Consider the following 27,093-nt stretch of genomic DNA (forward strand, 5'->3'; position numbering starts at 1 on the left):
ATCGATGGGAAAATCCTCAATATATTGTGATATTAATTTTAGGCCAAATCGACCAGCCCTAATGGACACATAATTGTTTTTAAAAGATTGAGAAAACACATCCAACCATCCTGTTACAGTAACAACAACCGAGGATGCCTGTAAAATCAGCATCGCTGCGGAGCTGGGCCAGCTAAACCCACAATGTCAAAGTTGATAGGTGCACATTGAAATGAAACAGTTTAATATTAGAAGGTATTTTTATATCGTGCCTCAGAAGGAGCAGCTGTTAACAGAAAATGCTGTGAAAATGAGTGAAATGCCACTCTTAAGCAGAGCAGGGAGACGTAGGGACAGTTTAACAGATTTATTTTTAGACGAGAAGCAGCACAAATGGGCTGGAGGTTAGTATTACTGGTAGTTTTATCCGTGAAGGGGTGGAATGCCAGTAATGCGGTTGAGGCAGAGAAGAAACTGTTGAATTGCTTGGATCCATCTGTAGGAGGATGTTCAGACTGAAACTGGAGCCAGGTAAGTGCAGATGTGGGTTGCCTGGAGTCGTAGGTGTGGATGCAGATTTGGCAGGTGAATAGTGCTAGATAATTGTTCAGGGTATACTCGAACTGCGGGCGGGGCAGACAGACATGTTCTAGAGGAAACTTTGGTAGGTATCAAGTTCATGGAAAATTCCAATTGAATTAACCAAAGAGAAGAAGATGACCAGGGTTAAGAGGCTGATGAGATTAAGGTGTGTTGGCTCTACAACCACCAAATCCAACTACAGCCAGTTAGACCTGAAGGGAAACACCAGCAGAACAACCAAACTGGGAAACAACAAAATGGGACAAGGTGCAAGAAGAATGCCTGGTTCCTAATTTAAATATTTAGCTAGTAATGGAATTGAAATAAGTCTAAAGAACCTAGAAAGAAAATCTTGGAACCTGAAATAATCACAACGACAACGTGATGTTTCTACACGAATATGGATATAATAATGAACCTTTAACAATTTACTAATGAATTTGTGTTTATTTAAAGTCTCTTTCTAGGGCATTTCTCTTATCCGATGGCACCATCTAGTGGCTGACAAGAATATTGCACAAATAATTTCTCCTTCCGTTTTTTTAAGATGGCGACTTCACGTTTCTTGTTTATGAATGTGCTTCTGTAGCAACAAACAGAGCTAAAACATGTTCTTTTACCAGTATTATTCTCAGATGACGTTGTGTTTTCATATATTTATATTTTAGAGGCTTACTTGTCTGTGAAATATTCATCAACTCTGCATCAGCAGAGGTATTCCTTAAATTTGAAGCAAGTAAGCGGTAGTCTTAATGCTATTGGTTAGTTCTGGTTGGCGCTCAGTTTCCTATTGCATGGAGCTCTGCGGGGCAGGGGGCGTGCTTAGCCAAAAAAAAAAGTCGTACATGATAAGATGATAACTTTTAAGGATTTCTGAAAAATCATACATAATTTCTGAAAGACGAAAACTCTGGAAAGCTACTTTAAGTAAACAGTTAGATCACTGCAGCACTTCTGGATCAGTATTTTAGGAACTGGATACACAGTTTTATATATTTTTTTACTCCCAAAATCAATGTCAGTGTTTGGCAGCTCTGTGGGCAAAAGTGTGACGGTGGGTATTCTTTAGTAATTTGTTGAGTTTGAACTAGACTTTATGGTCTTTGACCTTAAACTGCTTGAAAATTGCTGACGATATTTTCTCTCTTATCTTGTCTGAGAAAAAAATGAAAAGATCAGTCTGTTATCTAGAGCGTCTTTGTTTTTACTTAACTGTAGTCAGAAGTATTAAATGTAACACTTACTGTAGACAAAAGGTTTTGGATGTGAACGGATATATAACTGATATATTCAGCAATCGCTCTTCGGGTATGTCTTCTCATTTATGTGTAAAAACTGGAACTAATAAAGACTTCTACAACACAAGTCTTTGCTAATAACTATATCAAAATAAATCAGTGGTTTCATTTTACCAAGTTACGCCGCTGTTTGAAACCCTGTTTATTTCATTAAAAACTATTTTAGATTGGGAGGAAATGCAGATTTATCATTGAAGTTTATCTGATAATATTCCCTTCATCTAGATAATTTGTGTGGTCTGTTTCCTTGTAACTGCCAATGAGGACATGTTTGGTTTGTGGGTTTTGCTTTTCAGGGAAAAGTCAAAATAATGGGTGGATTTGTATAGATATTTTACTTCATGTGGGTCTGGGTCAAACGTGTAATGGATTTACAATGAATGGGGAGCCTTTTCTGGAATTTTATTTCAAAAACTTTTGTCAACCTCTTTAAAAATTTACTGATTAATATATAAAAGAAGAAGAAGAAAATATATTTTTATAGCGCCTCTCAAGATAGAAATCACGAGGCGCTTCACAAAAACATAAAACGTAAAATATAAAAAAATAATTTAGAAAATGGTTAAAATATATTTAAAATGAGCAAACAATAGACAATTGTGATTAAAAAAATGTTAAGAAAGAGAGAGAGTGAATAGGAAAGAGGGAAATCAGTGGATCCTGAGGAAGGTGGAATAGGTGGGGAGAGCAGAATAAAGAGAGAGTGGTGAAGAAGGTCACACAAAATCCACTTTGAACAAGTGAGTCTTCAGCTGCTTTTTAAAGGAGTCTACTGATCTCAGGCTCAGGAGGAGAGAGTTCCAGAGTCTGGGGGCCACAGCAGCAAATGATCTGTCATCTTTGGTCTTAAGCCTGGTGAGCTGCACAACCAGTAGGCTTTGGTCACTGGACCTCAGGGACCTGCTGGGGGTGTAGGTACTAAGAAGATCACCAATGTAAGATGGTGATTGTCCATGTAAGGCCCTATAGACCAGAACCAGGATCTTGAAATGAACCCCAAAGTTGACTGGCAGCCAATGAAGCTGGAGGAGAAGCGGGGTGATGTGGGTGTGTTTGGAGGACTTGGTCAGAAGCCGAGCACAGGCATTCTGAACCACCTGTAGACGGTTCAGGGAGGTTCTGCTCAGACACGTGAAAAGAGAGTTACAGTAGTCTAAGCGTGAGGAGATGAAGGTGTGGACGACTGTCTCAAGTTCAGAGCGAGACAGAATGGGACTCAGCTTAGCAATGTTCCTGAGATAGAAGAAGGAAGAGCGAACAAGAGAACTGACATGAGGATCCAGGGTGAGAGCTGGGTCAAAGGTCACACCAAGATTCCTGACGGAAGGTTTGGTGTGGGAAGCAAGCTGACCAAGAGAGTCTCTGACTTTGGGAACCAGCTTGTCTGGGGCACAGATGAGGATCTCAGTCTTATCTTCATTCAGCTGAAGAAAGCTCCCAGCCATCCAGGTTTGATAGAGTCTAAGCAGGTGTGTAACAGCTGCAGCTTAGACATCTCATGGGGCTTAAAGAAGATGTACAGTTGGATGTCATCTGCATAAAGATGGTAGGAGATTCCTTTGAAGGAGCTCAGGATGTGCTGAAGAGGATGCAGAGGCCCCAGCACAGAACCTTGTGGGACACCATGGGTAAGGGAGGTGGTGGACAAAGAATGAAGTTTAATTAAACAATTGTCATTTGGTGGCTCAATATTTGGAAAGAAACCGGTCAGTGTTGTCTCTTTCTCACCCTTAATTTATGAAAAATAAACACTTATTAAAGATTTATAAAGAATTACAGAACTATTAATAAAGTATAAATTATTCAACCATCTATATTGGGAGCCTTGTAGTAAAGAAAATATTGTGAGATGCAGACAGTAATTTAACTTAATCCTCTACTTTATCATATGAAGTAAACATAAAGGCAGCTGCTACAAAAACCTGCATGTCCAAACAGCGAATCTGTGCTTTGTAAAAAGGTGTGTGTGTGTGTGTGTGTGTGTGTGTGTGTGTGTGTGTGTGTGTGTGTGTGTGTGTGTGTGTGTGTTTGGGGTGGTGGTGTTAGGGGTTTTGATACTTAGAACTAAAAATCCACAGAGGCTGTGGGGTTCACCATTAAAAATAATGGAGTATTTTTTAAATGCTTATATATGTCACCACTGTGTTTTGCCATTGTTCTGCCATCTTTACTTTTGCTGATTTTTTTAAAAACGGCAACACAAAACACTTGAAGGAGTGGACTTGGTGCTTGCCATCAAAGGCATAACAAAGAGGATGCTTGCAGAACGGGATGGGAAAAAAATAAATGTAATCGGTCAACTTTTATAATTATTTATATAGTTAAATAAATTGCACAACCCTAGAAATATCACTAACATCTGGATAGTATTTGGGAATCACAGAGCCGAGCTCTGTAAAACTGTTAACAAAATAGTTTTGTGCTTTTTAAATTAATTTCTTCCTTTAGAATAAAGTTATTTGTGATAAAATGCAAAAAAATAATGTCAGAATGTCTTCTGGATAATTTGCAGTCGTACATTACTCCTTAACTGAGTGCACTTTCTTCTTGCACCTTTGTAAAGCATCTTTGATGGGTTTATTTGAACCAAAGCAGTGTTTGCTTTAATGAAGCCACAGAGCTTTCTGGCCTCCAGATGTTGGTGGACAATGAAAGCCAGAAATGTGTTTCCAATTTAGTGTGGGACAAAATGTAAACATTTACCAGTTTGTAAAAGGCAGATGCGCATCGTGTTATTCACACTAAGGATTTTTGCAATTAACTTTTAAAATGTCCAAAGATTATGTGTTGGGGGCAAAAACAGAGCTTGAGTAAGACTGCTGGTGATGTGTTCTGACAGCTGAGTGGTTGTGGTTGCTCTCAGTCAGAAAATGGTTTAGAAGGAGGAAGCAGAGGGTAACCTCAACCATCAGTTGAATAAACCATGCTCAGGTTAATTGTTAGCTCACTAAACAAAATGATGCATTTGCGGCCTTCAACTCTGCCAACTCTGTGCTGGAGCAGTAAATTAGTCGTAAAAAGGTGTTAAATACTTTATTTTCACAAGGAAGTGGTGAAACACAGCCTGTGATACTCTGACATTTTGCAGTTATTGATATCTAAATAAATGCTCTCTCTTTGCCTCCCCTGAACATCCCAGTAACACTGCTTCATATCCCTCTGCAGCACTGACAGCCCCTTCCTAAATGAGCCAGTCTCCTGGCAACCAGGCACCAATCAGCACGCACGTTCTCTCTCTGTAGTAACCACAGTGTGGGGCGTGACCAATCCCACACACAGCCAGGTAACACATAAATCAGTACCGTGGGACTTTGTTCTCCTCCTGTTTTCTCCTAAAATGACATGTTTTTATTTATTTCTATTATAAATCAAGGCTCAGAATGTGTATGATTAGAAATCTAAGCAGTGTTACTTACTTGTTTCATCTGAAGCTATTAGTTTAGCAATAAACATTTTTATTTAGCTAATCAAACATTAAAAATGTTTTCAGGTTTAAGTCTGAAACTGTAAATAAACAGAGACAGCTCTGATGTTTTATAGTTGGTTTCTGTGGAAAAGCTATTAACCATCAATTTCTAATATGTAGAAAACGCTTTGAACAGCCTCAGTTTGGAGACACAAGCTGTTCTGATTGGTCCTGCCACTGTCTAAAATAACTCCAGTTTCAGAAAAATCATAGTTTTTCATGTGAAAACCATTTTATAACCCTTTACACCATCATCTGTTTCATATTTCATCAGAAACGTCAGGAAATCCTAGCTAGAAACTGGATTTGCTCATTTTTACTTTTAAGTGTTATGGAACAAATGCACACACACTTGAGAAGTCAGTAGTCCACTTTAGTCTGGACTCTGCTGTGATTAGCTATTATCTTATTCATTTACCATATTCGCTCCGAAGTATAAGTCGCACCGGCCATAAAATGTATAATGAAGAAGAAAAAAACATATATAAGTCACATTGGACTATAAGTCGCATTTTGGGGGGAAATTTTATTATTTTTCTTACAAAATCAGAGAACAAGCATTTCACATTGCAAGACAAGTACCGGTTACAATAACAGAATACACAATCAGGGCGCAGCAGCGCGCCACGGTCTCAGCTGAGGGTGGCATTGTTTCAAATCCTCCCAGCGGGCGGGGAGAGCTCATTCCTGGGCCGGAGCCGGCCCGCAGCAGCTCGCCACAGGATGCAGCAGGTGATGGCGGGGCAGAGGAGCTTATTCCTGGTCCAGAGCCGGTCGACAGCAGCGCGGTATACATAATTTGGTATATAAGTCGCTCCGGAGTGTAAGTCGCAGGACCAGCCAGACTATGAAAAAAGTGCGACTTATAGTCCGGAAAAAAAACTGTAGTAAAAAATAATGTCTTTTTTTTTTAACTGGGGTTCTGTGAGCTATCAATTATAAAACATATAATAGGTTTGTAATATTTTCACAGAAATTATCATCAAATATATATAGTTATAGTTTATCATGTCATACTACAGGCTTACAGAAACAAACTTTTCAACTTGTGTCAGTAAATTTAGTTTTTTTGTTGTCTTCCATCAGAGAGAAAAACTATCCATCCTTGCTACCACATTTGCAGCACCACATTAAAAATTAACATCTGCATGCAGGTATTGTGTTTCTGTTAGCGCTGATCTGGACTGCTGCTGGTGATAAACACTAACTGCAGTTTGATGTGGGATGTAGTGGGGGCTTTGTAATTAGTGTGCAGAATTTTCTGATAATAAAGGAGTTAACGTTTTATTTAGAAGATAAAGCAAATATCAGATTATATGTAGAAACTAAGGTGATGAAAGTTAAAATAAACGCACACATTTAGCTGTCTTTGACCTTTAAATCTGATTACAAAGGGTGAATTTTCTGTCTCTACAATTTTTGTGATAAACTATTCTTTTTAGATCAACATCCACCAGTCTTTAACAGTACAACATCCTTTTCTCCTCCATAAAGGTGTTTGGTGCACCCATGGGCCCTGGTGAGAGCTCCGGTGGTCACATGATGCCTGGTGGCAGCCCTGGTATGGGTGGTGGCATGGGCTCCCAGTTCATGGGCCAGCAGTCGTACGGAGACTCCATGTCTAAAGGCTACAGCCAGCCAGTCATGTACGGACGACCCACCGCTGCCTACAACACAGCAGCAGCCTACGGAGGAAGGTAGGCTGCTTTTCTTAGAAGTAAAGTAGACTTTTAGGTTATTTATATAGGCACAAGTGTGAACCTTTGGGTTTCTTTAGCGTCTGAACAGCTGTTCAGGTGAATGCCACAAATCATAATGACTAGTAAATACCAGCACTCTTCAAACTTCCTTTATGGTTTTCCTTAACCCTCCCACTGTCCTAATGGGTGTGACCCCACGAGGAAAGTTGACCATTGAGCAGATTTGATGGTTTATCCCTTGAGGTTCACGTGGCAGGGGTGACGTGGTGCTCACTCCTCACCCCTGCCACATGGGCCTCAATGGATAAACCATCAATTCTACTCAATGGTCAACTTTCCTCGCAGGGTCACACCCAGTGGCGGCTGGTGAAAAATATTTTTGGTGGGGCTGTGCTATTTTTTTTTTAAACAAACTTGTGCTTTCTGAGCTTTGTGCACAACTTCACTATTTCCTGAATTAAGCACAGCTCTTTTATTTCCTGTCTTACATCATTGGACAAACTGATTAATCCAGGTGTGTCTGACTATTGGCACGCTGCCTTGCAGACCAAGGTTGAAAAATACTGCATTAAATTGCACATAAAATAACACGACCATATATGGTAAATAGGCAATGCAAGAGGCAAGTAACAAAAACATTTTGTTTAATTTCAACATTTGAGTGAACACCAAAAATTACGAGCAGGTCACTGTTACAGTAATGGTAGTAAACACTACTTAGACAAAATGCCAGAAATTTACACTGTTAAATATTTCTGGAGTGTTGTGCTAAGGTCAACTTTATACAAAGATCAAATGGATGCATTTATGTGTGTGTGTGTGTGTGTGTGTGTGTGTGTGTGTGTGTGTGTGTGTGTGTGTGTGTGTGTGTGTGTGTGTGTGTGTGTGTGTGTGTGTGTGTGTGTGTGTGTGTGATACCTCATTTGTACAGAAATTTTGCCCTTCTGTCCTTCTGAGTGGCAAAGCTCTCGATGAGCTTTTTATTGAAGTCAGGAATGTTTGTGACAAGCTTTTTTTCCATGGAGAGCATGGCAAGAGCATTCAGCCCATCCTGTGTCATGGTGTTCCTCAAGGAAAGCCTTAATCCTCTTTAAAGTAGAAAAGCACCTTTCTGATTCGGCTGTGGTCATGGGTGTGGTGACAAGAATCTTCTTTTGTATGGCTCAGGATGGTGTGAAAAACCTGTCATATGATAAATAAAAAACAACAGATAAGTACATAGGAAACACTTTCATTGGAAATAATGTCATCAGTATCCTCTTACAAATGTCATATTTCCCAGTTTTTGGGACAATAAAACATTTCTGATTCTCAATCAGATGTTTTTACATTTGAGGTAAAAACATCTGATTGAGAATCAGAAATGTTTTATTGTTCCAAAAGCTGGGAAATTTGTTTGCTGCAGCAGAAGTGTAACAAGTAAAATGGAATCAGATTGATGTATGTACAAATTTACATGAAATACACATTTACGTGATTAAATATGTATAATAAGTATGTGTGTTGAAATTAGTTTTTACAGTTATTGCACATTAAACAATGTACGTGTTATTAAACAAATGTCCCGGTTTGTGGGACAACCAAGGATTTCTGATTCTGATTATCTTGTTCACAGAAATGTAATGTACAGCTTACCTCTGCACCCAGCTGCTGTTGTTCCTTGCATGGCAACGTTAGCTCTGCTGCCTAGCATGGCTAGCTTCACCGTGTTGTTGTCCATGTGTGCCCGGGATGACTCGTGTTTCTTCACCTTCTCAGAAAAATGTTTCATGTCTGTAACTCCTGACTCATCCATGCCTTATCTGTCCCAGCCGTTTTGAATAACAAACACGGAAAGCAAAATAACGCATTAGCGTGATTGCATCCAGCTAGCCACTGCTTCCTGGTGTACCAATTTTGGGAGAAGCGTCGTGTGTACAGTTTACCTCTCTCCTTCTCCTGCTGGCTTATCTTTACGTCGGGCTGATCTGGTCCAAGCTCTTTGACATTAAGTTTTTCCACCATAGTTCTCCTCTCGAACGGATACTGGAGAAGGGACTGAACTGAATTCAGTGGCTGCTGAGATCCGGTATCCATGCTGGTTGTAGTCACCGGCGGCGTCCATGTTACATCTGCGTCACGACCAAAAACGACTCTGCCGAGTTCTGCCGAGTTCTACCGAATACCAACGAAACCTTTGGCGGTAGCTCCATCGCCCATCATGCTTCTGAAACGTTCTGAAACAACGTCGACGCTGATTGGATACATTCCCATTCCTACCCTTTGATATTCTTGTCAGCAATTGGACAGCTGGTCTCGTCCTGTTTGGGCGATTGAAAAACAGCACACAGCCTCCACCGCTCGGCAGAGATCGGCAGAGACCGGCAGAGACCAATATATATATATATATATATATATATATATATATATATATATATATATATATATATATATATATATCAAAACACACAGTTAACTTAGAATATGTGATTATTGTTAATTTTATTTATTTTAAATAAAAATCAAAAACACGGAAAAACTGGGAGGGTGGCGCCCTATCGCCCTCTACTGGCCAGCCGCCACTGGTCACACCCATTAGGACAGTGGGAGGGTTCAATTATAAATCTACACCTCTAACTCTTGACGACAGTCTAGATAGAGGGTGGATGGTGTCCACAGGTTAACGGGTTTTTTTGTTGGCTGGTTTAAACAGAGAACAGATTCACATCTGTTTCCTTCTACTGCTACTGTGCTTTCAATGACCCTGTTCTGATCGGAGTAGTTATTGTCATGTGACGTTATGAGATACCTGTGACTGGAAAGACTTTCGTCACTTGATTTACGCACCAAATGTTGCAGGAATATTAGACGTTGGATGCACACGCTGGCTCCTTCTTTAACTCATTCACCGCCAGCCGTTTCCTGATCAGAAAAGCTCTTCGCTCCCAGCGTTTTTCAACATTTTCACAGTTTTTTAAGAGTCACAGAACGTACAGCGCTAGGGTGATGTCATCACCAAAACTACCAAAACAAAGAGAAAACTCACCTCTTACATCAGGAAGAATCTGCGCGTTTCGAGCATTATCCGTTCTTTCATAATCCGTTGTCGAATTGTGATCGGCAGAAGCTTTTCCGGTTCGTGCCTCACTTTTATTACAGCAGCGGCCCAAAACGATCTCCTAACACATGGATTTTCTGCTTCCTGATCACGTGACGTATGTGGATGAAGATTGGTTTTAGAGCTGGGATATTTGTTCTCACGGTGTGGGGGCTCCTTCCGACGCCCACACAGTAAAAAAAATGCAGACATTCACATTGGCAGTGAACGGCAGGACTTAAAATGAAGACTTTTGTCGTCAATGGCAGTGAATGAGTTAACAGGTATGTCTGAATGAAGAGTGAAAAACATTGAATGTTGTATCTAATACTGAAGGTGTTGCGTATCTTCTTTGGTATGTTCTTACTGTGTTGCTTTTCTAACTGTGTTGTTGGTTCCTTTTTAAAGCACAGAAAAGGTTTATTTTTTACCTTGCTGCTCACAGTTTTGTTCATGGCTGTGAACTTCCTCAGAGCTGACGCTGATGGTGGCGTCACTTCCTACTCCGTTTATCCACGGGCAGCAGAGGACGTTGTCGCCCTCTGCTTCCCACTCTCCCCTCTCCGATGATGCGGTCCCATGCGCAATCCAATTTGTAGACCCCATCGTCTCTGTTCATGGTCCCGCATCCACGTCTCCTTATCTCTATGGCTTCCTTTATCCATCTTTTGTATCCCCCCCCCCCCCCACACACACACATACTCCCCTTGCCAACACCTGCACAACCACTCTAAATAATGATCACGGATCTGTCTTTTGAAGATTTGTAAAATGCTTTGATCCCTGCATGCATGCATGCCTGCACAAACACACACAGAGTGACACATGTCAAAATGCCATTTTGAGAATGAGCAGATTTTCTACTTTCAGTAACGGCTTATTTTTTTAATGCACACTGTAAAAACACAATTACCAAAAATTCAGAATACACACATGCAAACTATTGTATGGAATCTCTAAATAACACACAAACCATTTTTTTGCAAAATCTATATTATAATGGACAGTCAGAGGTAAAGAAATACAGCAGAATCATTCAATTCAAATGCAGTGTCAGTCATTGCCCTGCTATATATGGAGAAAATATGCCATCTATTGGAAAACGGTAAAAACTAAACATTGAATGTGTTACTGGTCTGGGAACACAGACAGAATAAAATTTTTTTAAAGTTATGCCAATATTTATGCTAATTAGAAAAATATGATTTACATGAACGTCTATGGCACAAAAAATGCTTAAATATGCTTAACTGTACTAAATGATTTCCATGTTTTAATAAAGTAGGTTGAATATTTTTTCAAACTTTTTTTTGTAATTCCTTCCAAAATACACATCCTCCATAAAAATTAGATAAATTGCATTAACATAGCCAAAGTTATTCACAAAAATACATGTGTCAGCACAAAAAAATGCTTTAATGTGAGGTAAGGGTTAAAGAAAAAATATCCAAGAAGGTGAGTTTCTGTAGAGGATCACAGTGCAGGAAGACGGACAGCTCATCAACACAGATCCTGGGGTTTGTTTTGTTATTCCTGCAAACAGATGTCTAAATAATACATCAGCAGTCGGATTTATATATTGTGTTTTTAAAGCAGCCATTGCTTGTGAATTCTGTTTATTAATCTCCTATCAGTATTTGTTAAACACCTCCACAAGCAGGTTTTACTCATGACCAGGTTGTATCAGCATTAGCTGGTGATTTTAAAAGAGACAAAAATCACTATAAACTATTCTCAGAAGGTGTTAATTAATTCCTTTGAAAAGAGTGACTGTGAGGCAGCGCTGATCCACTTTGACCAAATCACCAGAAACTGCAGCAAGATGAGACAATGAGCTTGTGTTATTTCACTGCCAATTGAAATTAATATTCAATCTGAATCAAAATATCCATCGATCTCTTATCTGCCTATCCCTCAGTATGGTCATGGAGAGCTGGTGCAGCAGGAGGAGGGGGACACCCTGGACAGGTCTACAGTCCATTACAGGGAAACACTTTGACAAAAAGCCTGTCATTCACTCAACTCAGACCTGGAGACAGTTATCTGTTAACCTGACATGCATGGTTTTGGTCTGTGGGTGGAAACAGGAGTACCTGGAGAAAACCCACTCATGCATGAGGAGAACATGCCAAGTCCACATAGAAAGGCTGCAGCCGACACTTGAGCCTGCAACCTTCTCGCTGCCATGCAACTGTGCCACCAACTGTGCCACAATGCAGCCCACTAAAGCAAGATATTTAATTAAAGCTAAAACTAAGAAGGCTCACAACTCCTGTCATTAGTTGTTGGTCTCCTTGAGCACCCCCTCCCGCTCTTGATGAAGGCAACACAGCCCGGCAAAGATAATTACAGCACAATTCACATAAGCCTCTTTTATAAGACACACCATGCTGGCAAATCGGTGTAATATTACCACAATGGTATGTCTATAAACACACCATGCCGGCATGGCGTTGCTCGAATTTTGCGGCATTCGTTTCGCCTCGCTTGGTAATAATATTGCGGTAATGGTCTGTCGTATGCACCCTGGCGCAACAGAGGCAGATGTCATGATGACGTGGGGAGTTATTGTTGCGCTCCGGCTGGCAAATTTATTGAAAATGAAAGTAAACATAGGCAATAAGGTTTGCTTCTTGAACAAAATCAGCTGTGATGGCAAACTGGAGCGCCGCAGCGCTCCATGAGCCTCTCTGTTAGAGCTGAAGCTCAGATCACCAGAGACTGCACAGGGACTGATGGGGACAGACACCTTTGGGAGCTGCTTGTTAAAAAAAACTTAACAATCACGGCTTCAATCGCAATAAAATGCTAGTTATGCCCAAGATAAACGGAAGTCTGCGGCAGCGCAGAGACCGCCCCCATAACCCCTTTATGCCCCCATCACCTAATCTTTTACAAAATTGCCACGATTGCACCACATTACCGCCACGGTCTGATCTTATAAACGACCTTCATCCTCCCCAGGGAGCTGCGGCAAATCCCGTTTTGCAAACGCTATAGCCCTGTAAAAACAGCTATAGAAGCATAAAGAGCAGGAGCTGATTGCTGCCATACCAATCTCATACCGATCAATGAAAAGTACCTCAGTTGGGACCAGATCTGATATATCAGGACATTCCTTAATGTAATAATCAAAGATGTTTAAGAAATATATAAAACATGTTTTATTGTCTTATAAGTAATTAGACAGGAACCCTGGTTTGGTTTTCTATTCAGTGTCATGACTTGAGACAAAACGGAGTAAGATTAACACAAAGTGTGAAACGGATAATATCAGCAGGCACAACTACTGACAGAATTAATGTAGATGTGAAAAGCTGTAATGCATAACGGTAAAACGGTAGCTTTTAACTGTGTTGTCATTATTATTGACAAATGAAGCTCAAGTTCTTGAAAGACAGGATTTCTTTTGAGTGGTTTTAAAGACGCAGACAGACTGAATAATGAATATCTGATTAGGCTAGCATTCTTTAGGGCTGCTGCTTACTTGTCAGCCTTTATCTCTAAACACACCTTTAATTGAAAGTTGCACAGCTTTCTTACAGATTCCCTGAGGTAGAACAACAGAGAGCTAGCATTAATTCAGTTTGAAAGCTCGTTCCATAAGCTTGTCAGTGTTGCTGTCAGTTTTCTTTGATTATTTGTTTTCTCTGATCTTTTTTCCTGACTTTCTTCCAAGTCCCATTTTTTCTCTGCGTGTGGTTTTTATTAAGCCAAATGATAGCCATTTAGTGGAATCTGTTATTGTAAGAAGAAAACATTTGAATAAATGTATCATGTCAGAGTTGAGCCAACATGTAGCCACATAACAAAAACTGTCAGTCTAACCTCTTTTTTTACTGTCTGAACGGCCGGAGCACTCTGAGAGAACCCACGCATGCACAGGGAGAGCATGCAAACTCCATGCAGAAAGACCCATGGCCGGGGTGTGAACCCAGGACCTTCTTGTTGCAAGTCAACAGCCATAACCACTGCACCACTGTACAGCCAGCCTATAATTATAATAAAAGTGTAAAATTTTTCTTAGAGACAATGTGTAGTTTTTACTGTTATTCTCTGTAAATATCCATCAAAATGTTGAAAAGAAATGAAATTTTGTCCAGTCTTTAAAAAATATTGGCGGCGACGTACCATACAACCATAAAAATTGGGTCAAAAGTACACAGGGTGCGAGTCTTAAGTCTCTGGGGTTCTCCATATTAGATGCCATGTATTTCCTTTCCGGCTCGGGGTCCTGCACCTGCTTATGACGTCACATTAGGTGATTGGCTGCACGTATGATCCACGGAAGTTACATTACCACGTTCAAAAACATTTAGGCAGTAAGAAACATTAATTTAATATCAAAACTGCTAAACTCTTTCCAAAACTTGTGAACGAACGGAATCGAAAAAGATATAATTATAAAAAATATATTTTGGCTAGCCTCAGCATTGCATTCTCTTCATGGATGGACATTTTAAATTGGTGACAGTCAGGCGATATGGTGTAAAACTACCCTGAAATGTGTGTACTGCCCCCTAGTGCCAGGAAACTTCACACTGCCACTTTACAATGTTTTATTTTTAACTCAGAACCTTATTTACACAGATACTAATTTACTCTGCATCATGTATTGTTGCCAATATTTATGCTAATTAGAAAGGAATTGTTAAGTCATGTTTGTTGTGTTTCCATTAAGTTCTGCACTATCCATAAGCTTAAATCAAAACTTTTTATGTTTGTGTTGGGCCACCGCCCTGCTATAGCCTGCCCACCTACTAGAGCCATTTCTCTCAGTTTTAATGGAAAAACACCCAATCTGTGTAGAGGCGAGCCGCGCTGAGTGGTGGAAAACTTCCAATCGAGGTAAGGAATGGCCTTCAGAACAGCACCCTGGTTCGTGGAAATGGTTCCTAATTTAGAAACGCCCCTTACAGACACCCTCGTGTCCCTGGTTGCCATCACTCATTTACAATCAACTCGGACTGGGAGAAGCTTTCTCTTTAGTTTGATAACGCTCCTGAAGTTTTGGTAGAAGTCCTAAAACAAGGAGGATTTTTAGACATTTGATCAAAGTAACCACGGGCAGAGATCCACTTTAGTGTGTCTGCAGGTAGTTGGAGAATGAATTTATTCAAGTTGACAGAGCTTATCACAAACACAAGGACGTCAGCCTTGATCTGTGCTAGAGAGCTGTATCAGTGGAAAGAGCTGCTTGACCTGGTTTCAAACTATGATCAGGAGAAGAGATGTCATCAAATCCTATCACTCTTCTGTGAGAAAAGGGAGATAATTGCAGCAAGTGTGACAAAGTCCTTCTTCAAATGCATGATCTGAGTAGTTCTAACATTGAAGGTCTTGTTAAAACAAGTGTGTGACCTTGCTCTGTAAACACCACCAGAGTACTTTGCAGCCACTGGTAATATTTAAGTGGCACTTTGCTGCTCTTTTAGCTCATTACACAAAGCAAATTAATTTATTATTGATGCCGTTTAGAGCATTTTTGTGTAGCCTCTGCTGTTTTTTAGCATGTCATTACCACATGTGTCACTGCTGTGGGGTTCTGCATAAGCATATGTCATCTTTGCTGCTGTCACCCACTGCTGTGACTCACAGTCGTGAGGACACCTTGCACACTCGCACACACTGCTGACCAAGTTTGCTGCCCACTCATCTCCACATCTTTCCCTCTCTCTGCAGTTACTCTGGTAACAGTGGAAGTGCCGGTATTGGTGTTCGCCCTCCGTCAGACTTCACCCAGGCTGCCGCTGCTGCCGTTGCAGCCGCTGCTGCCACAGCGACTGCCACAGCCACTGCAACTGTTGCAGCAATACAAGAAAAACAAAACCAGGAGCTGAGCTACAGTCAGGTAACAGTCTCAGAAAACTCATATTTACTCAAAAGAGAAAGGACACACACTTTACAATTTAAAAAGTTTAAAGCATTTATTGAGAGTTTCCCACAGTGTGGATTTTGGCCCTGGTTTGTTGCTGTGATGTTTAGCTGCAGGGCTGTGGGAGGGCTGCATATCAGAAGCTGCTTCCCTGCTGCTCACCCAGATTTATGACACATGCTTCTTATTAACAGCAGAGAAATGGCAGCGTTTGATACTGCCCTCTCGGGCCGGTATTTAAACTACAAATCTCAATAATGAGTCACTGCTAAGCAAACTGTCATTCTTGTAAAGGAAAGCTGATCCAGCTGGAAAATTTTGAATTACAGAACCTAGATTTCTGTTTGTTTGTTTGTTTGTTTATTTATTTATTTATTTATTAGTTTAAATGAAGATTACCCTCTAAACAACAAAGATACAGCTGCTTGTGTTATTCATGCATGGGCCATTTACTACCGGCTAATCTTTGATCAGATCTAGAATAATGTCATCTGTACTGTTGCTAGAAAAAGGCTGGAAACTTGTAAACAAGAGCCAGCAATCAGTCTTTATGTGAACATATTTTTCAGTAAGTCTTTGGAAAGTATAAAATGCTTAGAATTCTTCTTCAGGAACCATTAAAACATCTCACAAAAGATTTTAAAACACTGAAGCAGCAAACTTGGTAAAACCAACTCTAGTGTCTCTCAGAACTTTGGGCCACGTTTGTATTTTGCACATGTGCAGCATTCTGACAACCTCTGACTCTGAAACAAAATCTATCATTTGCAGAAGTGCTGATGAGTAATTTTTGCAGAAAGAAGTTTGCATAATCCTTTTGCTACTGCTACCTTGGAGATAAAGAAGGTGTTTTCTGTAACATTTTATCTCTGACTCTGTGACCTGTTCTCTATGATCCATCCAGGCTGTGGAAAAACACCAGTGGGCTTTGTTCCGACTAATCTTGTTTTCCTTTTCCAGATGGGAGGAGCATCGTCATACGGCACCCAGTTTTTATCTCATTCAGGCCCTCGGGGCCCCCCAGGGATGAACCCCGGTGGGATGGTCCCCTCCAGACCTGGACCTCCACCTTCCACAGGAGGCATGTATTCATCTCACCCTGCGCAGGCTCAGAGGATGCCTCAGCACGGAGGATATCCAGCCGGACAACAGGGCCTCAAACGGCCATTTCATTCTGAGGTTGTTGGCACTGCTTTGTTTTCTCACAACTCTAAATGCAGGTCTACTTTCACTCGTCAGTGTAATACTTTCTTCCCACTGATGTTTTGTTGTTAAGTGAGAGTAGAAGAGTTCTGGATTTTAACATTAAACATGCTTGGATCTTTAACGTCCCCCCATCTCGGTTCCAGGGTTTTCCAGGGCAACAGTACAGTTCTGGAGGGATGCCTGCCTTCTCCAGCCAACCTCTGCAGTACCCTACCAACCCTCAGCAGAGATGTGCCCCGTCACCCTCTTACCCTTCCAGTCGGATGCCCCACATGGGACAGTACACCTCTGGGTCACACAACCCAGCTCAGTTCCCTCCTGGTGCTGGCCAGCCCAACCCTCCACAGTATTATAAGGTGATCAAAACCACGACTGTCAGATTGCTGCTAGATTAGTATGGAGAGCCTTTTTGTGTGAAATAAACCTGTAAAATAACAACTTTTGGCTATTTAAAATAAATAATTAAAGGAGTGAATGATGCAATTAAAGCAGACTTTTCAAAATAACATATTAGGGTTTCAAAATAGGTTTTGAAAAGCAAAAATATAAATTCACTGAGCAGATTATACAATTATCTAAAGGGAAATGAACTGCTGGAGGGCTGTCGGTATGTTCACAGGAGCATTGATACTTCAGTATTAACCCAGGTGAGACTATTGTAAGTAGAGCCGATGCTAACTTTAAACCTTAAAGGAAAAACAGGTAGCCATATCTTGGGAATTGTGAACTTTAGGGGCGGCGTTAGGCCCGGCTACTTGGGCTCAAGCCCCGAATGTTTTATGAAAAGGCTAGTGCGTGTTACGTGTGTGTGTGTGTGTGTGTGTGTGTGTGTGTGTGTGTGTGTGTGTGTGTGTGTGTGTGTGTGTGTGTGTGTGTGTGTGTGTGTGTGTGTGTGTGCGTGCGCGCGTGCGTGCACGTGTCTTAAGCCCCGACGTGCTAAGCCCCGGATCTTCTTCAGTCCTAAATCCGCCCCTGGTGAACATGAGGGTTATTTTTCAGCATCAGTTCTGAACTTTATAGTCCATGAGTGAAGGTTGATGAATAATTCTGAGTCTTGTTTCTTGTTTGTGACCGTTAGTCTGAGCCTTTCAATGGTCAGGGCAGTCTGCCTTCTGCAGCACCTGGGGGATACAATGCCTTCACGCAGGCTGCGGTGAACGGGGTAGGTGCTGGAAAGACTCACCTGATAACCCATAAGACGAAGTTTAACTGAAAAATAAACAAGTTAAAAAAATTGTCTGAATATCCTTTTTTGTCCTTGTTTTTCAGCCAGGTAGAGGTGGAGTGATGCCAGGGTATCCCACCTCACCAATGGGAGGGAATCCCACACCGCCCATGACCCCTGGCAGCTCCATTCCCCCCTACTTGTCCCCAGGTCAGGATACTAAGCCACCCTACATTCCACTGGATACCAAACCCAACATCAGCAACCAGCAGCCTCCAACGGGTGAGATTCAATCAACTCAGTATGGTCACACTTGATTCTTGCTTTAAAGCTGTTATAGTGAATCTGCAAACAATCTAGCTTTTGAATGCAAACACGGTCATGGAACAGTCACCCCTCCCCTTGGTGATCTTCTCTGAAATGCTTCTGCTGGAACCAAAAACCCTCATTGCCAGAAGAAATGAAAAAGTGCTAAACACCAATTGCTGTTTTATAGGATCAAACGTCTTTGGTTGTCCATGACTTCAAATGGGGTTTTTATTTTTTTTTGGAACTCTGGTAGTTTGTCCTAAAGTTGTGAAGTGGTAGCAGCCGGCTGTTTCTCCTTCTCTAATATTATTGAGTGGAGAACCTCTCACACCCGTGGTGTTCTGCTGCTAAATACACAAGTGTAATGAATGGATGACCCAGAAAAGTCAATCAATCAATCAAGTCTTTATTTATATAGCGCCTCCCACTGCCTTTGCGGGAGCCCAAGGCGCTGAACATAAACTACACTCAAAACATGAAGATCAATAAAAAGGGGATAAAAGCAACATACAAAGTGTAAAAGCAGCATAAAACCAAGTCACATAAAAGCCAAACGATAAAAATTAGTCATAAAACAACTCTTAAAAACCTGCAGTGATGGTGACAGTTTAATATCAAGTGGGAGCTCTTTCCAGAGAGAAGGAGCCAAGACTGAGAAAGCCGGTTCTCCTCTAGACCTGTACCTAGTCTGTGGGACTAGGTCAGCCGAGCGAAGGGTTCGTGATGGTGTGTCTTTTTATTAATGCTGCCAAGTATGGTGGAGCACCACCATAAAGAGACCAGAAGACATAGTACATAACTTTAAACTTTGCCCAGAAATCTACAGGGAGCCAATGTAATGAGGCCAGCACAGGAGTGATATGTGCAGACTTTCTCGTCCCTGTCAGAAATCTGGCTACAGAGAGTGGCCAGATGTTACACTTCAGAACAGAGTTTTGAAGTGCGACGGTTCAGCTAGACTGACAACCGGATGGTCCAATAGTTGCATTCGGTCTGATGTTGGCGGAACTCTACTGGCTTCCCATGCAGTACAGAATAAAGTTTAAAATGCTGATGCTTGCTTATAGGGCTCTACACGACTCTTCAGCTTTACTTCATAGACCTGTCCCCACCCACTTTTTTCATTCTGCTGACCAGGAGTTGTTGGTGGTCCCTCGCTCCAGGTGCAGATCAAGGGGAGGTGGTGTGTTTGCAGTTTTGACTTTGTTTTTATGCTGTTTTCAGTGTGTGTGTGTGTGTGTGTGTGTGTGTGTGTGTGTGTGTGTGTGTGTGTGTGTGTGTGTGTGTGTGTGTGTGTGTGTGTGTGTGTGTGTGTGTGTGCTGGGGGGGGTTCTTATTTTTTCATCTTTTATTATATTTATTATTGTGATTGGTTTTTTTTTGTTGTTGTGTTCAGCACCTTGGGCTTCTGCTATGGTTGTGGAAGGTGCTCTATAAATGAATGAATGAATTACATGTGTTATTGGTGGAGGTTTTTAGACAAACACTAGAGAACCACATAATTTTTTTTTGTATTTTTTTTTTTACTTCACAATATATTTACAGTATAGCTATGCTTTTGTTAGTTTGTTTTCCAAATTTGCCATTGTAGCTTTAAACAGTAAAAGCACAAAATGGGAACAATAATGTGATTCCCACTGCATTTGAACATTGGGTATACTCAGATGAACATCAATACATATTGATTATGTAACAAGTTAATTATTGGAGTGGAACATTCGTTCGTAGTCCTTCACACAGTTTTAGGTGGATTTTAATCCATTTTTCTCTATGTTGATGCTTCGGTTCACTGACATTTGCAAATATTTCTCTCTGCTCAGCTCTCTTGAGGTCCCACCACAACCTTTTAGTCAGGTTGAAACCTGGATATTGACAGGAAATGTGAAACGCCCTGAATTTTGATTTTGCTGCTGTGTTTAGAACCGTTGTCCTGTTTTGTGACCCAGTTTGGTCCAAGCATCAGCTGTCAGACAGACGGCCTGATATTTGACTGCTGGATACTTTGGTCCACAGTGGAGTTCATGGTCAATTTAATGACTGTAAAGCACTCACGGACCTCATGTGTAAGACGTTTGTGTATTCCCTACTAAAAGTGTTAGGGTTACAATTGTGTATGCTTTAATGAAGAAAACCACAGGAATCCAAACTACATCTTTTTAGTTCATCCTAAACACACACAGTGGATTTGGGTGCACATGACACTCTATGCAGATATGTCCTGCATGCGGGATTCTCCTCTCTGCACAATCAAAAATCGCTGGAATGGAGAGAAACTTCATAAAACCCGAGTTGTGTTTGGCAGGCTGTCTTCAGTGTTGTGAGAGCAGTGCAGACTCACAGTAGACTTAACAAATATGTTATCAGACACTCATCTGTTGATGTATACAGCACTTTACACAGAATATTACTGTAACTAAATACCAAATTAGTCCAGGGAGAGGCTGAGGCATTTCACACAAGTTAACTTGCTCAACTACAGTAAACACATAGACACTCGTGGCCATGTTGGAAAGCTCTGAAACTGTAGTTTAACTGGCAAAAACCAGGAAGTCTGAGGGGCAGCAGTAGCTCAACAGGTTGAACGGGTTGTTCAGTAATTGAAAGGTTGCAGGTTTGATCCTGGCTCCAGACAGAGAATTCTGCTGTTGTGTCCTTGGGCAAGACACTTAACCCACCTTGCATGCTGGTGGTGGTCGGAGAGACAGGGGGCACCTGTGCTCAGCAGCCTCGCCTCTGTCAGTGTGTCCCAGGGCAGCTGTGGTTACATTGTAGCTCATCGCCACCAGTCTGTGAATGTGTGTGTGTGTGAATGGATGAATGATACACTGTAGTGTAAAGCAATTTGGAGTTCTCTTGCTCTAAAAAGGTGCTATACACGTGCAGGGCATTTATCTTTCATCATTCATTTAAAAAAGCTCCAATATGCCTGAATTTAATATGGACAAGAGCATATTCAAGGTTTTCCTCTAAATGCACACTTCATACATGAGGTCCAAGGTACAGTGGCTGCTAAATTAGCCCAAACTTTCAGCCGTCCACCACTGTGGTGAATGTTGGTGTGGGCTGTTAGTGCTGAAATGCTGTTGGAGCAAACCTGCATCATCTTTGGTCTTGTGGTGTGTTCAGATGCAGTCCTCAGTATGAGAAGTGACTTGTGGTTGTTGTGGTTTCTCTGAGCTTTGCTAGATCTGATCTCAAGGTGTTGATTTAAAAAAAATTAAACTAATGAATAAGTTTGATTTTCTAGCTTGGTCTATATAAATCGTTTGACTGAGACTCTGAGTCTTGAACACTAGCTATTTCTGTCTGAAGTTTTCAGCGATTGAACCATGAAAGATTGCAACACAGAGACATTGTTTCCTTTCCAGGTAATCCCAGTGATGATCTGCGTCTGACGTTCCCGGTACGAGACGGCGTCGTGTTGGAGCCGTTCAGACTGGAGCACAACCTGGCTGTCAGTAACCATGCCTTCCAACTGCGAGAGTCAGTCTACAAGACACTAATAATGAGGTGAGACTGGGTCAGTCTTAGCAGACTTGTCTTCTGTGAGAGGACAGCAAAGTAAATGTATCCGACTTTATCTGTGCTGTTCATGAGGTTTTCTCTTGTCATGTGACAGGATGTTTCTCATTCGTGAATTCAACCAGTCAATAAGAAATTTGTTTCTTCGGAAACGCATCTCATGAGATGTTTTGTTAGTATTCTTAGAGGACATGGACATAGAACATCCAGATCTGCAGAAATCAGTCACATTTAAAGTCACATGTTTTAAATTTTCCTCACCCTGTCATTTACTGAAACTTCCTGTTTGTTCTTGCACCTCTACCACATTAATTTGAAGGAAATACTTAATGATTTTATCAGAGATCAAAAATAAATGTAACATGACATCTGCCCTCTGTGTAAATCAGACCTTCCTTTCTTTCAGTCATTTAAAGTCCTTGATAAAACACTGGATGGTTGATAACCCCACCCAGATGCTCCCTTACAGCTGTTATGTGTCTCCCCCTGCAGACCAGATTTGGAGCTGCAATTTAAATGTTACCACCATGAAGACAGACAGATGAACACGAACTGGCCCGCCTCAGTGCAGGTAAGTATCCTGTGGCTCTGATGCTGCTTCTTTTGGAAGATGTGGAACAATGCTACAAGCGTCATTTTTATTTTGATAAACGGTGTATCTTTTCCCCCTCACGAGTCTGTCTAAAACATCTGAGTTACATTTCATTAAACTGTAAAGGGTTGTTTTTGCACATACTGGCTAAAGAAAATGATTTTAGAATATGAAAAGGTCGCATTTTATGCCTTTTTAAGGGAAAATAAAGCATAATCTGATGTTTGTTTGTTTGTGTCTTAGGTCAGTGTTAACGCGACTCCTCTGTCCATTGAAAGAGGCGACAACAAGACCTCTCACAAACCTCTGTACCTAAAGCAAGTGTGTCAGCCAGGACGCAACACGGTGCAGATCACTGTGACAGCGTGCTGCTGTGTAAGCTACCTCCTGACAACGCTATACTGACTCAGTCCCAGCAGGACACCTCACCTATTACAGTAGCTGTGTGGATCTAAACTCGTTTTCCCTCCTGTCTGTGTCGTTCCAGTCTCACCTGTTTGTGCTGCAGTTGGTGCACCGGCCCTCTGTCAGGTCTGTCCTGCAGGGTTTGATGAAAAAGAGGCTGCTGCCGGCCGAGCACTGCATCACCAAGAGTGAGCCCACACTTTCGCAAGATGACCTGCGTCTGTTTTATTTCTATATGTCTGCATTGTAGAAACAGAGCAAAGACACAAGAAACAAGGAATTGAAAATAAATGAAATCTAACGAGTCGCTGCAAGCTGTTTAACTTTGTGTCACAGTCCAGACTATTGAGAAGGATCTCAGAGAAAACAAGGGATAGAAATGTATGTTAAAACTTCACCTCTGTGTGTGTTTTAGATTAGTAGAAAAAGCTGCGTCTTATGATATGAAATCCTGTTTTTTTTAAATCGACACACAAGTGGACCTAAGTTTGTGTGATCTGATTCATTTGAACCTTACATAACATCTGAGATCTTACTGCAGAATACAAACGGTGATTTTATTGAGCTCCCTCCAGTTAGAGATGTCCATTGACTCAAAGCTGAGTACGTTTTCAGATCACCTGAAAGTCTGTGTTTTTGTTTCAGTAAAGAGAAATTTCAGCAGCGGGACAATCCCTGGAACGCCGGGCCTGAACGGAGAGGATGGGGTGGAGCAGACGGCAATCAAAGTGTCCCTCAAATGCCCGATTACGTTCAGGCGGATCCAGCTGCCAGCCCGAGGTCATGACTGTAGGCACATACAGGTGAGGTCGTACCTGTGCTCTGCTTCCTGCTCTGCGTACGTAGACTGATGCAGCTTTGTACATTTATTTTGTAGTGTTTTGACCTGGAGTCCTACCTGCAGTTGAACTGTGAAAGAGGGACGTGGAGATGTCCTGTGTGCAAGTAAGTATGACAACATGAACTCAGCTTTGGGATCAAATCCAGGAAATCAACCAGGCTTTTGCTCCTCTTGTTTACAGCAAAACAGCTTTGCTAGAAGGCCTGGAGGTGGACCAGTACATGCTCGGGATCCTTGTCTACATCCAGAAGTGAGTTTAGTTCTTATATCTAAATATTTAAATCAGTGGCCAGAATTATCAAGGCTAGATCATAACATGCTGAGAGTGTGTGTATTTTACTGACATCTTCTTCCACGACACTCATACCTACTATCTCCATCACGAGTTGAGATCTTTACAGAAAATTATGTTACAGCCCAGCCCTGTGCTTGCTTCTCCCTCAGTTCTGACTATGAGGAGATCACCATAGACCCGGTGTGCGGCTGGAGGCCAGTACCCGTCAAGCCTGACATTCACATAAAGGAAGAGCCTGATGGTCCGGTCCTGAAACGTTGCCGCACAGTCAGCCCAAGTCACATGGTCCTGCCCAATGTGATGGAAATGATCGCGGCTCTGGGCCCAACGTCGTCTCCCTACCAGAGTCTGACCGGGGGAGGCAGGAACACACCCGACTACAGCAGGACAGGTAAGACAGGAGATATCAAAACACACATGAGTGTATAAATGTGAGCGATTAGCTGCGTAGTGAGCTGCCATGGAGGACTGGTTTCCCTCAACATGTCCACTCTGTCCTGTTGTTTTGCAGATGGACACTTATCAAAGCTTTTAATTAACAGCAACACCTGTGCATGGTTTAGTGGTAAATTAAAGCAGCGATTCAGCCTGTGGGAAATGACATCCCGGTTGTTATTAAAAACGTAACTGTTTAACTACTTCTAATGGTTTTAAATGTTTACATTATACAGACCAGTAGACCCAGCTTCATATATAAATGCTATAAATTTAATTCTGTACTAATGGCTATTTTTGGTGTGTTAACAATCAAGTTTCCTTCAGAAGTACTTGAGCTACAGACCGATCCACATCAGTGTTTGTAGCTTCTGCCATCTCAGGTCCAGCAGAACCACAACATCCATATTTCCTCTCTCTAGCTGCCTCAGGTCACTTTTACACATTTCTGATTGTATTTGCTGAGTGATAATCATCGTTCTGCTTTTGCCAAGGGTTCTCCAGCCAATCAGGATTCACGGATTTCCCCAACACTCCTGGGACCCCCACACTCGGAGAGTACACCCCTTCTGGACCACCACCCCCTGTCTCCTATCAGTCAGAGCAGGTAAGTTACCTTTAAACTTTCATTTTCATGAAGCTTTTTAGTTGTTTGTTTACTTTGTTGTTGTCTGAAACTGCTTCCTGTCTAACCTGTGACTTTTCTCCTCCAGCCTTAATGTAGACATGGCTAACTTGGTATATATCTCAGACCCAGCCATCTCTGCCATATTTAAATACTTGTTTCTGTCTCCGTGCTGTCAGACGGGTCATCCTGGAGGAATCGAACACTCACACAACATCCTCCAGCAGCATGCTTCAGGTGTCCACGGCAACCAGAGTCTCAGTGACGCCAGCAGCCCACTGCCTCAAAGGAGCTCCAGTACCCAGAATTCGCGACTGCAGGGTGACAGCTCCTTTGGTTTGGGCGGTCCAGGAGAGGCGGCCGATCACACTCTAGATGTGAGTAGGACTTGTTGATTGTGTGTTCAGCTCTGAGATGAAGCGGTATTTCAGAAAAAAAAAGACTTGATGGAATCAAAGTTTCTATTTTAAAACTGCATTTAGGAGGATTCAGTATGTGCATCTGTTCTTATTAACTATTTATACAAGAGCAGAAGGAAGGATATATCACAAACACATGAAGACATAGTTAAGCTACTTTGTGACTAAACAGCAACAAATACGTTTGGAATGAAAACATTGCAGCAAAGTTACAAATTATTCTCAGTTCTGTTGCATAGAAAAGCGTCCTAGGTAACAGTGTGGTTCCAGTTTGGGCTGTTCAATAATATATCAGATTACATTGAAACATCCATCCTTTCATGATGCACTTTGTTTATATCATGATATCATGAATACAGGCTCAGAGTTGGCAGCATGAGGAACTGAGACAGTTTTGGTAGGGAAACACATCTCTACAAAACACCGGGTAGCTTCATTTTGCAGAGTGTTTTTGGGCTGTGGGAGGAAACCCTCACGTTCATGAAGAAAACGCACAAACTCCACACAAGAAGGCTGCTGCTGGGTGTATTTGCCTTCCTGCCGGGAAGCAACCATGCTCCCATCTGTGCCACCACGTGGCTCTATGGTAGACTCATCTAAAACTAATGGTGCTCCACTGGAATCAGAGGAGAAAAATATTAAGCATAATCAACAATGCTCCGAGAACCAGGAAACCTCCTGACCAGGACTTTCTTTATCTCCAGTTTTGTTAAACATCTTTGTTGGTCTCCCAGCTTCTTCCTGAGCTGACGAACCCAGACGAGCTGCTGTCGTACCTGGGGCCACCTGACCTCCCCAACAACAGCAACGATGACCTGCTGGCGCTGTTTGAGAACAACTGATGTGAACTTCACCTTCCAGAACCAGCCTTCAGCTTGCTGTCATGGAGCCCGCTTGGGTTAAAGGCCGCCTCGGCTCTGTTTGCACCCACTTCTTCGCACGCGCACGCGCGCGCGAGTGTGTGTGTGTGTGTGTGTGTGTGTGTGTGTGTGTGTGTGTGTGTGTGTGTGTGTGTGTGTGTGTGTGTGTGTGTGTGTGTGTGTGTGTGTGTGTGACACAGCGTTTGTGTTTTGTTTCTTGTCTTTCTTGGGTGTCCAACTGCGCTCTAATCTATTCAGTTCAGTGGTGAGGTGCACCATGGAGCGCTGTAGGACTCTGGTGAGTGTGAAGGACTGAACCACGTGGACTCTGAAGGCATCAGACCAGCATTTTACTCGATAGCACAAGTCACTGGTGGGAGGGGTTCATTCATGGGGAAGTCCAGCTAAAGGATGCATACTCGTGCAGCATCAGCCAGAACTTT

At 41.8% G+C, this 27,093-nt stretch overlaps 1 protein-coding gene across 4 annotated transcripts in view; it reads left to right on the forward strand.

Annotated features, from left to right (window-relative positions):
• The window catches only part of zmiz2 (zinc finger, MIZ-type containing 2), a 65,980-nt gene extending 39,215 nt beyond the window's left edge, over positions 1-26,765 (forward strand). For 2 of the 4 annotated variants that reach the window (XM_015975434.3, XM_015975424.3), the window contains exons 3-20: positions 5,025-5,142; positions 6,820-7,022; positions 15,784-15,952; positions 16,937-17,155; positions 17,326-17,538; positions 18,261-18,344; positions 18,452-18,629; positions 22,025-22,166; positions 22,671-22,749; positions 23,014-23,145; positions 23,258-23,363; positions 23,821-23,978; positions 24,053-24,120; positions 24,198-24,266; positions 24,461-24,702; positions 25,241-25,353; positions 25,551-25,748; positions 26,525-26,765. In XM_015975434.3, the coding sequence (XP_015830920.1) occupies positions 5,025-5,142; positions 6,820-7,022; positions 15,784-15,952; positions 16,937-17,155; positions 17,326-17,538; positions 18,261-18,344; positions 18,452-18,629; positions 22,025-22,166; positions 22,671-22,749; positions 23,014-23,145; positions 23,258-23,363; positions 23,821-23,978; positions 24,053-24,120; positions 24,198-24,266; positions 24,461-24,702; positions 25,241-25,353; positions 25,551-25,748; positions 26,525-26,632 (2,599 nt within the window). In that variant the 3' untranslated portion in view covers positions 26,633-26,765. Of the gene's footprint in view, positions 1-5,017; positions 5,143-6,411; positions 6,480-6,819; positions 7,023-15,783; positions 15,953-16,936; positions 17,156-17,325; positions 17,539-18,260; positions 18,345-18,451; positions 18,630-22,024; positions 22,167-22,670; positions 22,750-23,013; positions 23,146-23,257; positions 23,364-23,820; positions 23,979-24,052; positions 24,121-24,197; positions 24,267-24,460; positions 24,703-25,240; positions 25,354-25,550; positions 25,749-26,524 lie in introns of those variants that run through there. The other 2 variants (XM_070552220.1, XM_054744110.2) reach the window with 2 other exon arrangements.
• Positions 26,766-27,093: the final 328 nt, after the last annotated feature.

The sequence above is a fragment of the Nothobranchius furzeri genome, chromosome 6 (genome assembly GCF_043380555.1).
Source record: "Nothobranchius furzeri strain GRZ-AD chromosome 6, NfurGRZ-RIMD1, whole genome shotgun sequence".
Lineage (NCBI taxonomy): Eukaryota > Metazoa > Chordata > Actinopteri > Cyprinodontiformes > Nothobranchiidae > Nothobranchius > Nothobranchius furzeri.